Consider the following 14677-nt stretch of genomic DNA (forward strand, 5'->3'; position numbering starts at 1 on the left):
TGATGAATCATGCTCTTTTTTTCCCAAAACACTTTTTTTTTTAATTAAATTTTAAAAAATTATGATAACGGCAAGAAAAGTAGCAAAAGACAAAAACGAAAAGAAGTTTGTACAAACAAAGAGAGAAGAGAGAGAGAAAGGAATAGTGTACAGCGTGGAGGACGTTAATTAGAAAATTACCATATAACCCGAAATTCTCTGGGTATGAGATACCAAGGGCCGTGATCATCAACAAAACGCTTTCTTGTCCCTGGAATCCAGCTATTGGCGTCGTGATTTTGACCTTCCATATGTGATTCTCCAAATCAGACGCTTCAATATTGCCTCCGAGATTCCATACCTGGGGGAAGTAGAAACAGGGTATAATAGCTAAGCTCCTGGGCTTCCTCTGTCTCTGTCTCTGTCTCAGTCTCTTCCCCCCCCTCTCTCTCTCTCTCTCTCTCTCTGACTCATTATTCCTTTTCATTCCCTTCGTTTATCGTTTTCTCGCCGTAGATCTCTCTGTGAGTGAGTGTGTTTTTGTTTTGATTTCTCTTCCCGGTGAGTCCTCAGATCGGTCATTGGCCTTCTGATGTGTGGACTTTTGACTCAGCTCGTGATCCAATAGTGCCGGAGCTGGGTTTTGTAACCGATGGGGCAGTGCTACGGCAAGACTAATCGGACGGTAGAAAATGAGCCGAACGCTACAGGGACGACTACCATCACAACGACCGTGGCCGACTCCGCCGTTCGCCCTCAGACGCCGGTGAGCTCCGTAGGAGGGAACGGCGTCTTCAGCGTTAAGAACACACCCGCTCATTCGTCGAACCCGAGCCCCTGGCCCAGCCCGTACCCGCATGGAGTGTCCGCCAGCCCATTGCCAGCTGGAGTATCGCCGTCGCCGGCAAGGGCCTCAACTCCGGGGAGGTTCTTCAAGCGGAGGTTCGCGCCGCCGTCTCCGGCGAAGCACATAAAGTCGACGCTGGCGAAGCGGCTGGGCCACGGCAAGCCCAAGGAAGGTCCGATCCCGGAAGAGCGCGGAACGGAGCAGGAACAGTTGCTGGACAAGAGCTTCGGGTACAGTAAGAACTTCGGAGCCAAGTACGAGCTTGGGGTGGAAGTGGGGAGAGGGCATTTTGGTCATACATGCTCTGCTAGGGGCAAGAAAGGCGAGCTCAAAGATCAACCCGTGGCTGTGAAGATCATTTCCAAAGCCAAGGTACTGATAATGCTATCAAATCTTATTAATTTACCATCAGTTCCAAGTGCAATCTTATTTGTATTATGGTATTTCTTTTGTACATTATACGTCGCGTTGTTGAATAGCGGACTGTTAATTTTAAAATTTATGATTTTCGGGTTTAGATATTGCGAACCGTGGGTGGGGTTTAAAAAAAAATTGCTACTCTTTTTTGTTTTTTTTTTAATACGTTTTGCACATAATTTGTATGTCTTGCATTTAAAATCTGTTCATTTTTATTGATTCGTTTTTATTGGATTTTACTCGTGGTCTGGATTAATATCAATCTGCATATGGCGATTATCACAAGGTTAGAGAATATGTGGTTTCTGCTGTCTTTGAATTCTGCACTTTTATCTGCTCTAGACGACGTACTGGTAAAGGCTCATGCTAGTTACCCCAATGCTATATAACGGAAATGCTCTCTCTGTTCCTGCCATCACTGTTTAGCAAAAACGCTTCTTCTCTATTGTTATATTAAAGATCTAAAATTTATGCCCTGAGCGTAAAACCAGTATAAATATGGTTAGAATTTGGTGAAATGAATGTTAAATTATTGAATTATTCTCATAAGTTTCTCTTCAAGTCATGCATAACTCTATGCTCTATTGTGTCAATTATGTATTTGGCTGAAGATATAAAAGAAAGGAATGAAAAAAGTGGCAACCATAGTTAGAAAGTTCTTCTGGGCTTTGCATACCACTTTATTTGTATCAGAATTTTGCTTATGCCACTTTGAAACCATCTATGCCCAAACCTTCTAAAGATCTCTAGATTCTTTCTCACTCTCTTCGAATAAATTCTGCTACTTGGCTGTAGCTTCGGGCCTACAAATAAGAACACTGATGAGTTTCCAGTCAGCAATTTCTAAGTTAGTCTACTATATTATGGAAATTGTTATTGTTGCAAGTATCCTACATCAGTAGCGTGTGGTTGGAGGTTATTGTAGCAAATGAGCACGCTTTAATTGCAAAGGGACTCAGATCTCTCTTACTACTTGTAAGTCCAGTATGTCCATTTCCTGGTCTTCTAAATTTGTAAAAATTATTTAATTATACCTAGCCTTTCAATAAAGCTACTTTTGTGTGACATAAAATGAGCAGTTGAAATGATGGGACAGGAAAAAGGTTAGTTGCTTGCAAGATGGCAGGAAAGTTTGACTCTAAAACATGTCTAGTACCATTCTTAAAATTTGTTTCCTTTGGTTTCTTATAGGTTGGTATATTATATTAACTAACATTAACCCTTTTGATTTAGGAGGCTTTGGTATGTTATCTATGAAAATGCCAACCCAAATCTTGTGGGATGGAGGCATGGAGGCTGCTATATGTGTAAATGATATTATTTCGAATAGGGGAGCATATTGACATCTTGCAACTTTATAGTGACTTAATGGTGTTTGGTTGTGCCAAAAGGCAGTCTAGACGAGCTCTACAAACGTGGGAAGGGGGCTGAGAGCAAATTAATTTAGTAACAATCTATTTTTAGAAGATTTTTAATCCTTATAAAGTTCTTATTACTATTTTTATGTAAGTCATGATGGTAGAGTTAAATATATTAACAGAATCTGCTATTCTTGTTTGTGCGTGTTCCATTGACCATCAACTTATGCCAAATAGCTGGGTCTAGGAACTTATGGTAAAATAAGAACAAAGGAAAATATTTCCACCACAAGTATTTGCTCTTTATGTGTGTACCCAAAGTTCATCAAGGACATCCATTTAAAGTTTGTTGCGATCCCCATAATAAAAAAGAGAAAGAATTTGTGAGAAATCAGACTTAAAATGCTTGTCTAAGACAAGATTGGAGAGATATTAACGTTTTTTGATATTGGGAATGGGAGGGATAGAACTCAGGATCAATGCCCGAGGAAACAGTGGCTTTGCCACTGAGCTGTTCTCGCAAGGATGAAAGATATTAATGTTTGCATACTTTTATAACCATACTATATAGCTTTCCTTTTAAATCTTGATCTGCTTGCACAAGTGCATGTTGGTCCATTCATTATATTCTCCTTGAGCAGAGGCCCAAAACCTTTAGTATCAAGATTTTTCTTATCTCATAGTCAAGTAATATATTTTCACAATCCAAAAGAGCAATGTACTTTTTTTTAAAAGATACATATATATATACATACTATTATATCTTTTATGAAATTCATTGACAGATGACTACAGCAATATCAATCGAAGATGTTCGCAGAGAAGTGAAGATTTTGAAAGCTTTATCTGGGCATAAGCATCTTGTTAAATTTTTTGATGCATATGAAGACACCAACAATGTGTACATAGTAATGGAGTATGTATTTCTTGGCTTTCACCATTTTTATTTAGCAATTTTTGAGTTGGCAGTGTTAATACTGTAATATAATATTTGGCTTCTGCATTGTCAAATCATATTTTTCGAATATATTATATCTTTCTATCTAGTGTTGTATCTTACATTTGCAATGCATTGTTTTGTTTTCTTATCAGATTGTGTGAAGGTGGAGAACTTCTTGACAGAATTTTGTCAAGGTATTTTCTTTGCAGTATTTAACTATTTATGGATATTCATTTTGTTTCAAATTCATCTGGACATTGAATAATTCTCGTTGCTGCAGAGGTGGAAAGTATGCCGAGGAAGATGCAAAAGTAATTGTTGTTCAAATTTTAAATGTAGTTGCATTTTGTCATCTTCAAGGCGTTGTGCACCGTGACTTGAAACCAGAGGTTTTTGTTTTTCAAACTTGTTATGTTTTTATGACTATCAATATGTTTTTCTTCCTCAAACACAGTGCTAAATCTTTTTCCTCTTTTAAATTTATATCTAACCCATAAAAGAATTTATTATTAACAGTTTTCTTCTTTCTTCCTTAACAGAATTTCCTTTTTACTTCTAGAAGTGAAGATGCTTATATGAAGCTTATTGATTTTGGTCTTTCTGACTTTGTGAGACCAGGTAATAGTCATGATTGTTCTTTCATCTGTCTAAGTTGAATAATCTCCTTTACATAATTTGCCTATTCAAGGTTGAACTGGAGCAGTATGTTGTTTCTGTTATTTTGTTATATGTGTTGTCCTTTGTCATTTATGTAGGTGAATTAAGTTCTTACCCAAGTGTGGTTTTCTTCGTTCTTTTAAACCAAAACATTTTACAGTTTAATAGCAGTCATAAATGCAATTTGTGATTTACAGTTAAATAAGTCAATCAAATTTGATACTGAATGGATAAGTGTACGTTATTCACTGTATCTCCATGTGGCTAGAATCTATGCAGACTTTGTTTATTCATCATTTATTGGTCGTTGAGGGAATCCTAGTTTCATCATTTTGTTTTATGTGCATTTAACAGATGGAAGACTTAATGATATTGTTGGAAGTGCATACTACGTTGCACCTGAAGTCTTACATAGATCCTATAGTCTTGAAGGAGACATATGGAGCATTGGTGTTATTACCTATATACTATTATGTGGAAGCCGCCCTTTTTGGGCACGGACTGAGTCAGGAATTTTCCGTGCAGTGCTAAGAGCTGATCCTAGTTTTGATGAATTACCATGGCCTAATGTGTCTCATGAGGCCAGAGACTTTGTGAAAAGGCTTCTGAACAAGGATTACAGGAAAAGAATGACCGCTGTTCAAGCTCTAAGTAAGTTAACTGAGTTGTTGCTGTCTTAAAATGCCTGGGATATTTACTACGATAAACATTTTAATGCTATATAGCACCATTAACTATGAGTTCAATTTCTATGACTCTCTCTTTTGTGGTACGCTTTCTTCTTTTCCCATTTTCTGAAAGAAAAAGTTTGTTGGGTGAAGAAGGCATGGCAGAGTATCAGCCTGGAGCTTTATATTTGTTTTCCATTACACCTTATAAGGGGAAAAAAGGTTTTGAGCGCTCTTATACGGTGGTGTTAATAAATCAAACGCCTTTTAGCAGTGTTTCTTTCCTCATTGGACGTTTGACAGCTTGACTTGTTGCTTTATGCATCACTTTTCTGACTTTATATTGCCTAATCATTACCAATGCGGACTCCAGTTTAATATGTATTGTTATACTGTAGTTTTATATAATATATATATATATATATATATGTCTTATGCTTCTTCCAAAGCTAACAACCCCTGTTACAATTGCAGCTCACCCATGGTTGCAGAATGATAGTCGTCCTATTCCATTGGATATATTGATTTATAAGTTAGTTAAGTCTTATCTTCATGCTACACCTTTCAAACGTGCTGCACTGAAGGTAATATTCTTATGAAATGCATGTCATTACATTTTTTTATTTATTATATCTGTTTCATTCTTTTAATACTTTTCCATGGCGCCAAGATTTTCTCATTTACCTATTAGGCTCATGCAAAACTATTAATTCTCATTGGTAAATGACTTTGACTGGTATAACTACAGGCCTTATAATCCCTCAAGAATGATTACGATAACCACATGTTTATCTCCAATTATTTACTCCTTTTGGTCATGTCAGTAGTCTCAGAAAAATATTTAAGATTAATAGAAGAATCACATTATAATTTAGTATGAATATCTGATCTTATCTAAAAAGAAAATCTGGGGGAACTAAATGTAGATGGTGTCTAAGTATATAGTTTGATATGACCTCTCTCATAGATGGTGTCTAATTGATAAACTATTATATAGTTTAAAAAACCTTTTTTTTTTTTTTGGGTCATTTATTCAATTTTCAGGCTCTCTCAAAAGCTCTGACAGATGATGAATTGATATATCTTAGAGCCCAATTCAGTCTTTTGGAACCAGATGCAGATGGACGTGTCTCTCTCCAGAATTTCAAAATGGTGATATGCTGCACTAGTTTCTTCTGTTTTGAGTTAGAGTTGGTTAATAGTTTTATGTATTCAATTATACATTCTTATGCTATTTATGCGGTACAAAGTCTTTTTCCATTGTTATAAAGCTAAATTTTGCAGGCTCTTCTGCGAAATTCAACTGATGCCATGAGGGAGTCGAGGGTTCTCGATATTCTGAATACTGTAGGACTTATACTTTATCCTACTACAGATATGTTGTAATTACTGTTCAATGTGATTTGTTTCCTTTCTAAACCCTGTATCCTTTGCAAATCAAACAACTATCTAATAATTACTAAATTCATATTTTTCAGTTGACAATTAATAGTTTCTCACTTATTTATTTATTTTTTGAATCTGATGTCAGATGCAACCACTCTCCTATAGAAAGATGGATTTTGAAGAGTTTTGCGCAGCTGCAATTAGCACTCATCAATTGGAGGCACTTGAAGGATGGGAGCAGATAGCATCTACTGCTTTTGAGCATTTTGAACTGGAGGGTAACAGAGTCATATCAGTTGAAGAATTGGCTAGGGTATGTTTTGTCGCCTTTTAATAAATTAGCGTATGTGATTAACTGTGAGTGAAGATCTAAATTTACTTTTCCATTATGTAACTTGTTGCTGCAGGAATTGAATCTTGGCCCTTCTGCTTATACAATCCTTAGAGACTGGATTAGAAGCTCAGATGGAAAGCTTAGTTTGCTTGGATATACTAAATTTTTGCATGGTGTGACGATTCGTAGCTCAAATACAAGACACCATTAGTTCTTTTAGCCATTTGACATATAGTTCCTTTTTTTTCCCTTCAAAAAAAAAAAAAAAAAAAAAAGAACAAAAAAATTCATGGGTTTCAGGGAATTTTTCATTTTCCTTTGGGGGTTGGGGTTGGGGTTAAAAAAAAAAAAAAAAATGTGTATAAATGAAACATTTTAGTCGAGCCAGATTTGGGATCTTGAGTCGATTTTACAGTGCTCAGACCTATTTTTTGCTGAGGATAAAAATTGCTTTGGGTTTGAGCTCAAATAGTAATCAAATGATCAAATTTATAAAAGCCATGAAGATTTTAGGCTTGTAGCCTTATGTATACTCTTTGGTTAAATGAAAATGATTTTCAAGTTCAATTATTTGCATCAAGTTCTACAAAAGAGGATTACTTTTAGTTGTTTTTTATATAATTACGAAATAAAAGACAACTCCATACTCGCTTTTTAGACTTGTTGCAGGGCTGTGTGCAACGATAGAAAATGAAATGGTTTTCCCGCAAGGCAAGTTTTGGATACATATTCTTTACCCCGCTTCCAGTTTCATCTAGACTTCATTCCGTTTGTCCTTTGTACCTTTTTTTTTTTTTTTTTTTAACCCCTAAATAGTCAAAAAAGTTAAGCAGCAGACACTTATAATAATGAATGTTTCCACTATGAGTATTAATGACGTGAGTGTCTACTTTTATTGACATTAATTCAAACTTGGTGTCTGAATGACAAAAGTCTATTTGTTTATATGAAAGAGCAAAGTCAGTCAGGATAAAAGTTTTTCTATTTTTTTTTAATCTTTTTTCTTTCTTTTTTTTTTTTTTTAATAGATGTCAGGATACAAGCATTATAAAAAATAAAAGGCACATTAGATAGTATAATGTGGAGGAAAGACAAAATCTGAGAAGGCCTGTAAGATGGTGCAAGTTTAGTAAAGGTATATTGGATGACATAGACAATGCTAGACGGTCCTGCTTTAATCTACTTTGTGTAATGACAAAATTCGACCAACTATTTAAGTTTGCTTGTCATCCACAACAAAAAAATAATAATAATAATAAAAATGTAGCAGGTAACTAAAAACTTTTAAAAGATTTCATAGAATAAGTCCGAGCTAATACCGATTGTTTTCCATATTTAGGAAATTAGGGAGTATATTGGCAGATGAATCATATTAACTTCTTTCTTATATATTGCAATTTTTATGGTGCAGACTAGGAGCATGAAGAGCCATTTTATTAGTAAATGTCTGTTTGATAGAGTTATTTTTTAGATTAAAAATTCTGATTGAAGATTAAAATTTTTTTTATTAAAAAATAATAATATTTGATAAAAATTAACAAATACTTGTTAACAAAAATAATTTTTTAAAACTATTTTAGAAAATTTTAAATTTTATATTTTTTAAAATTTTATTTTTAATTTATATGAAAATTTAATAGATATTTAATATAATTTTTTTCAAATTTATTAAATATTTAATATAATATTTTCATGTACAACTAAATATTTATTAACATATCTATTATATAAAATTTTACATATTAAAATTCTTTTTTAATCGGATTTAATTTTTCATAGGATATCCCAAAGTAAATTACGCCAACTAATAGGGACCTACGATTTACCCAAAAAAAAAAAAAAAAAAACTAATAGGGACCTACGTGTTTACTTTTCGAACTCTCATTAATGGCGGGCATCAGTATTTAAATCCAACACAGTCCCTAAAGTACTCCAAATTTTTAACCTTTTGTGTCACAGCTTGACAGGTTCAGGTCTCGATTGATTGATTGATTGCATTTGCATACCTCAAGACGATTTCTCATGCAATTTTTCTGTGTATGGAAAGCGACATATATGATGATATGTCCTAATGCTTAAGCAATGTTATCTATGCACGTATAATTCTCGTTGAATCCTGAGAGTTGACTCACAAGTCACAATTATGCTACTTCCTATATCATCACCTTTCAAATTTCCATCTTTTCCTTCTCTTGATTCGATCTTCTTCGTCGTACAATTGTAAGCATCTTTCCCTTTGGCTAGAATCTTCACGACCAGTTTGCACTACTCCAAATTTAATCGTTCCTCCGCCGTATACGAGCTATATATATATATATATGGTGAAAGATTATAAAAGATTTATCCAAAAAGTGGCTATTTACAGCATGATTTACACAATTTGATGATTTTAGACCACTGTTCCTATTTATAAGTCTGTCTCAATCTCAATTCCATATATACATATGTGTGTGTATATATATATATATATATATATATAACTTTTTTTTGATGCCTACGAGGTACAAAAGCCATTATTGCATTTTGGACTCCTAGAATCCTTTCAACCGTATTCTTAAGTGCAAGGTTTAGCTTTACGGGTGTCAAAAGGTCAATATAATCGTCCAAGTTTCTTTATACTAGTGGTCCGGTTCTGGGTTAAATTCTAGATCTCTCAGACCAAGTTTGACCTGAATAGTTTTTTCCACTGCCTTCCCCACCAAAACTACCAAGCAACTAATTACTGTCAAGAAGTCATTGCTACATGGCATATAATACATATATATTTATACAATTCACTATTTTGTTTCTAATTTTTTTTAACCAAATTTTGATACAGTTCTGTAGCATGTTTCATGCACTTTCTAGTAAAATATAAACATACATGCACGGCAGCACGAGTCTTGCTGTTTCCTTTTAATAGGAAAAATTCATTTTAAACAAACAACTTATCCAAAAAGAATAATCTATATCATATTAAATGGTATATGTGATTGTCAAACTCAAGCCATATATAAAAGGGGGAATCGATAGCCATCAGTCTCACTCCATGTGTTCCATTTCCATTGTATACTTTTTATTTGTTTTTCACAGTAATCCCCATAATTTATTTATTCCCCTTTTAAAGAAAAACAGCAATTTTAGTTGTGTGGTCTGGCTTACTGCTAACTTTGAAAATTTTGGTATCTGTAGCTAGACCTTTAAAAATAAATAAACAGTTAAATAATCGAATAGTCTGGAAGGGATATTATCAGCTCAAGTGTCACTATCTAAGAAGTAATTGGGACCACTTATTTTATAATTTTAAGGACAGGAAATAAAATCCGAAGACCAAATAAATTGTTAACCATAAAATTCAGAAAACATATATGGAAAAAAACCTTTAAAATGAAACTGCAGGTAACATAGTCATTAAGTAATTTTAGGCTGACAGTCAAAGGCCCATACTGCAGGGTCTGTGCCTAACAACTTTCAAGTTGGGATATAAATAGTGCCAAAACAAAACTACTTGCCAGTGAGAGAGACCTTGATATTCCTCAAACAAAAAACCACACTAATTACCATCTGCATAGCCCTTGTTTGACTTGTATTCACAAGTAGACCCAGGTCTCGAACTCAATCAAAACGTGGAGCTCATGCACTGATTCGACTACTGTGCCTCTTTCTCTCTGGCGAACCAGCAGTGAACGTAGTTAATCCTTTTGCATCAGAAACTACCAGAACATAATTCAATTGAATACAGTCCGAACCACCACCATTTATCGTTTGCTAGTAGATCAAAAAAATGAAGTATAATTTTTTTACCCGCAAAAAAAAAAAAAAAAAAGTAAAAGAAAAAGATATATAGTGATTTGACTAACATATTAAGAGAAAGTGTAAGGCTAAGTGATGTCTACTCTCACCCGTTCCAAAAAAGTAATCGGTGATTTCATCAATTGGATGCAGCGTATGGAATGGTCCATACTCCATATACACTTTTCCATTAAGGCTCTTCATTATTATTTCTTTCTGCAAGTGGTTTCTTAGTCAATTTTTATGGACCCCTTAAAACAAAACTTAATTTAATAATTTCCTTTTTTTTTTTTTTTTTTTTTTTAATCTTTTCCTTTTCTTTGAAGGAGAAGAAAAGGTATCGGAGAAAATTCACCCAAAGAAAAGGAGAATCACATAGTAACAGTATCGTGGGTGGTTGATGGGGAGATGATTTTTCAATTGGCGTTAACAACTTTAATGGCTTTAAAGCAACAGTTCTTTGCCATGGCCCTACCATCCTGAGGCTTCACTGTCTATTTTCTCCGTCTCATTGTCGTAAAAATAATACCCTTATCACCATCAATTTTTCAAATACCCATCTTAGATTAAAGAAACCAAAAAGAGAACCAAAAAAAAAAAAAAGCATCGAAATTGAATGATCTTTTTTTTTTTTTTCCCATTGATTACTGTTTTATAAGTAACATTTATCTCATCATCATCACCTCATGTTTATCGTCATCATCATCATCCTCCAACTAACTACTAGTTAAAAGAAAAAAAAAAAGCTTTACAAGATAGAGATAAAATTAAACCCTAAAACAACCAACATGGTAATGGTGGTGGTGATGGAGGGACTTTTCCCTATCAATCAAGCCCTGGACGTACCTAAACTCCTCGACATGGCAAGGGATGGTAATGGTTCCTTTTTGATCAAAACCGTACTCTTCCTCAGCTTCCTTCAACAACTGCATGAACAGCGGGTGATTGAAGTATATCACCGGCACCACAAACCTCTGCGGTTCCTCTCCCTGCTGTCCCACCTTTATCGCCAAGCACCCTTTTGGCACATCTCTCATCACCACCTGCTGCTGCTGCTTTTTATGATGATGATGATGATGATTAACGTGTAGATGAGGAAGGTGCAGATGGAAATTCCTCAAACTTTTATCCCCGCTACCCATCTCTCTCAAAAACCGCAAAAAAAAAGAAGAAAACAACAACAGAATGCAACGCAGAAGGAAAAATTCCAAGATTCTTTGAAAACTCACAAGAAAACGAAGAAAAAAGGCCAAGGGTCTGAGTTGAACAGGGTTACTGAAGAATAATACCTCAGATTATAACTTGGTTGGTTGGCCATGTTTGCTTATCTACACTCCAGTTACGAAACGCATACCAATACCAACCAGGAAATAGATTTGCCAAAAGTAAAAATATACAAGTAAAAGTAAAAATATAGAAGATGCGCTTGAGAGAGCCCCAAACCAAGTGTTTTATACAGGGACAAAGAGTAAGAGACTAGGAGTATATGAGACTAGGGTTCTTTGTTTCCTACACAAACTGCGCTTCGTTTGTCGGCCCTTTGATCATCCTTTTCCGAATCCAATCAGATAAGTATACGAAACAATGTGGAATTCTTGGGTGCACTAGATTAGGAAAGGAATGTGGTTTTTGTTATCGTGTGTGGCTGGAGTTCCCAGTTTTGTACACAAGCGCTTTTCTAGACGCCTGATTATAAGGCAAAATAACCGTTATGATGTAACTTGTTTTTGGGTAGTAGGAATGTTAATGGCATAATTGAAATATTGGGTGGGGAATGAACGAGACACGTGTACGGCAAGAGACCGGAGATGAAACACGTGGAAGGCGGTGGGAATTAGGATCATGAGCCATAGCCGACAGTGAAGGTGTCCTTCGATGCCTGGGAGAGCCAATTGAAAGTGTTGAACATGTCCATGAGGTTTATGGCCATTGTGAAAACTATCTACCATATCAATTTTCTGCCAAAAAAAAAAAAAAAAAAAAAAAAAAGAAAATCCCAAATTTATGTGGTTTCCATTTTTACCAAATTATTCTCTTATATAGAAGACATATCTATATATATAAATTAAAGATGCTATTTTTCTTTTTTAATGTGCATTTGGTTGAATTAGTTTCTTTTATTTTATAAGCATATCTTCTATATCTTTTATTATTTTAATTCAAATCTATAATCTATGTTGATCGGAGAGGATAATGATTTTGTCCCTTAAAAAGTAACTATATTGTTCTACGATTTTAAAATCTTATTTGAAAAAATAATAAAATAATGGAATTTTCCATACAATTTTAAAATTTATGAAAGTGAAAAAGAGGGGTTACACTTATTCGGAGATATCCACAAATGTATGGCGACGGCTGGATACCCTCCGGAAAATCAACATTCAAAAACAAAAAGGGGCCAGACAGTGTCGAGTGTAGGCCCATGGAAGGACGTACTATGCACGACTCCAAGACATTGAAAAAGTGGCCGGAATAAAATCGGGAACAGAATGACAAAACTATCCTTTTCTTTACGCTTAAATACCACTCCCATGGGTCCCAATATCTGGTGGCTTAGATATGCTGCCGGATTTCATTTGTCGAACTCAACAGGACTATATTTATATAAAAACAAACAAAAAACAAAAAAGCTCAACAGAACTATATTGATTAATTAAACGTTTTTCCATGGTCGTTATTCAGTGTGCCTTCTCCCACACACATATATATATATATATATATATATATATTTTTGTTAACATTAAACTATTACAACTAATGCAAGAGGGATTTTTATTTACTCAAATATTAAAACTAGGAAAAAATCTAGGAATACATCTCCTTGCATCATATTACCCGTATGACTGTTATATACAATTTTTTTTTTTTTTTGGCTTGATTCGTTGGATAATATGATTGTATTTGATATGTTTAATATATATATATATATATATAATCATTTTCCGTGAATACCAATATGCTATTGTTAAATCTCACCTAAAATAGAGATGCGATTCTTAATGGAAGTGATCCTCATATAAACATGTCACAATGATTTCCCAATAAAATATTTTTGCTTGGCCTAAAATGGGAGTGGAAATTGTAGTACATTTTTTCTCACAACAAAAAATATTACATTTATAATTAATACTGTTGGGAATAGTATATAAATAATTAGTTATATCTATTGTAATATAAAAGAATAACACTGATGAAATTATTTATTTATCTTCTATATCAATTTCCGCATACAAAAAAAATGTTGTTACATCTTGTATTGCTTAATTATAATTGCAATTACAATGATTAATGCTTAATGGTAACGCTTAATTACTTTAACATCCAGCTTGAGACTCGTAGAAGAAGTTTGACCACAATTAAATTAATGTGTATTATATATTTATTGGTCTAATGCAGAAGCAACCAAGAAAGTAGAAGGGGAGAGCGCCACAGATAATACATTCAAGAAGCTGACAAATGGTTGATGTAAACTTTGGTTGAAAATGAAAGTTTATTTCAAATAATTATTTAATTATTAGGTAGTTATGCAAGAAAATTTGATTACTAATTAATTTGGAAGGTGGCCCCAAAAAAATTAAATTCCACCGTGTAGGTAAGTAGGTAGTGGTGGGCAGGCTGCTAGACGAATTTTGTTATAAAAGACAACACTTAATGACTAATTTGGGTAATTAAGTGAGAGTTGAGTTGACAAACAATAAATATATATTTTTTTGCCTCCGAGAGTTGACAAAGAGTAATTTGGGCTTGTTACTGACTTGATTGGCCCAACAACAACAAACAAAATGGAAAAAGCTAATGAGGAAGAAGCATCAGGTAAAGTACGTAGAGGTGGGCAGTAAGTGATGGGTATTTAGAGTAAAGAAGATGAGTTTGTGAATTTGGTTCAGTTGATGAAATGAAACCCACACACATAACGACAAAATGATGAGAAAGATAGGCATGGGATTGGTGGGGGTGGAGAAAGATGCAAAGTCAATTAGAAAGTGGGGGACTTGGAAAAGAAACACAACACATCCAAAGTGGGGGAACGTTTTTAGTGCTGCTTTTCCTAAAAAGCAAAAGGAAAAACATCGTTCTTATTCATATCTTTATTTCAAAAAAAAAATATATATATATATATATATATATATATATAAAAGAAAAAGAAGAAAAACAAATCCCATCTAGCTATTTCATTTGTTGGAGCTTCCTTTTGAAATTGAATCTCAATTCCTTCAGCGTTGAAACCAATTTGATTCTCAGATTTTTATATCTTTATGAAATGACAGGTTTTCAGCAAAGAAAAAAAAAAAAAAAATTGAAATGACAGGTGGTCTGGCT

General features: G+C 34.2%; 2 protein-coding genes across 2 annotated transcripts; one reads left to right on the plus strand and one right to left on the minus strand.

The window, feature by feature from the left end:
- Positions 1 to 239: 239 nt before the first annotated feature.
- Positions 240 to 6919, plus strand: LOC107423691 (CDPK-related kinase 3). Its single transcript, XM_048479386.2, has 11 exons — positions 240 to 1198; positions 3387 to 3517; positions 3694 to 3735; positions 3822 to 3930; positions 4081 to 4159; positions 4553 to 4849; positions 5341 to 5450; positions 5911 to 6018; positions 6151 to 6213; positions 6398 to 6565; positions 6660 to 6919. Exons 1-11 carry the CDS (start codon positions 632 to 634, stop codon positions 6795 to 6797), a joined length of 1812 nt encoding a protein of 603 aa, XP_048335343.1. The 5' UTR covers positions 240 to 631; the 3' UTR covers positions 6798 to 6919.
- Positions 6920 to 9882: 2963 nt separating this feature from the next.
- On the minus strand, positions 9883 to 12019 carry LOC107423687 (auxin-responsive protein SAUR32). Its single transcript, XM_048478432.2, has 2 exons — positions 11204 to 12019; positions 9883 to 10233 (listed from the first exon to the last, which is right to left on the minus strand). Exons 1-2 carry the CDS (start codon positions 11497 to 11499, stop codon positions 10215 to 10217), a joined length of 315 nt encoding a protein of 104 aa, XP_048334389.1. The 5' UTR covers positions 11500 to 12019; the 3' UTR covers positions 9883 to 10214.
- Between the last annotated feature and the right edge of the window lie 2658 nt (positions 12020 to 14677).

This window comes from Ziziphus jujuba, chromosome 7 (assembly GCF_031755915.1).
Source record: "Ziziphus jujuba cultivar Dongzao chromosome 7, ASM3175591v1".
Lineage (NCBI taxonomy): Eukaryota > Viridiplantae > Streptophyta > Magnoliopsida > Rosales > Rhamnaceae > Ziziphus > Ziziphus jujuba.

What these genes read in the sequence shown, in the direction of transcription:
- LOC107423687 (XM_048478432.2), bottom strand. Translation starts at nt 11,499, where the DNA reads ATGGGTAGCGGGGATAAAAGTTTGAGGAATTTCCATCTGCACCTTCCT.
- LOC107423691 (XM_048479386.2), top strand. Translation starts at nt 632, where the DNA reads ATGGGGCAGTGCTACGGCAAGACTAATCGGACGGTAGAAAATGAGCCG. An exon ending in AGATCATTTCCAAAGCCAAG is followed by an intron (nt 1,199 to 3,386) that starts GTACTGATAATG and finishes ATTCATTGACAG; the next exon opens with ATGACTACAGCAATATCAAT. An exon ending in AATGTGTACATAGTAATGGA is followed by an intron (nt 3,518 to 3,693) that starts GTATGTATTTCT and finishes TTTTCTTATCAG; the next exon opens with ATTGTGTGAAGGTGGAGAAC.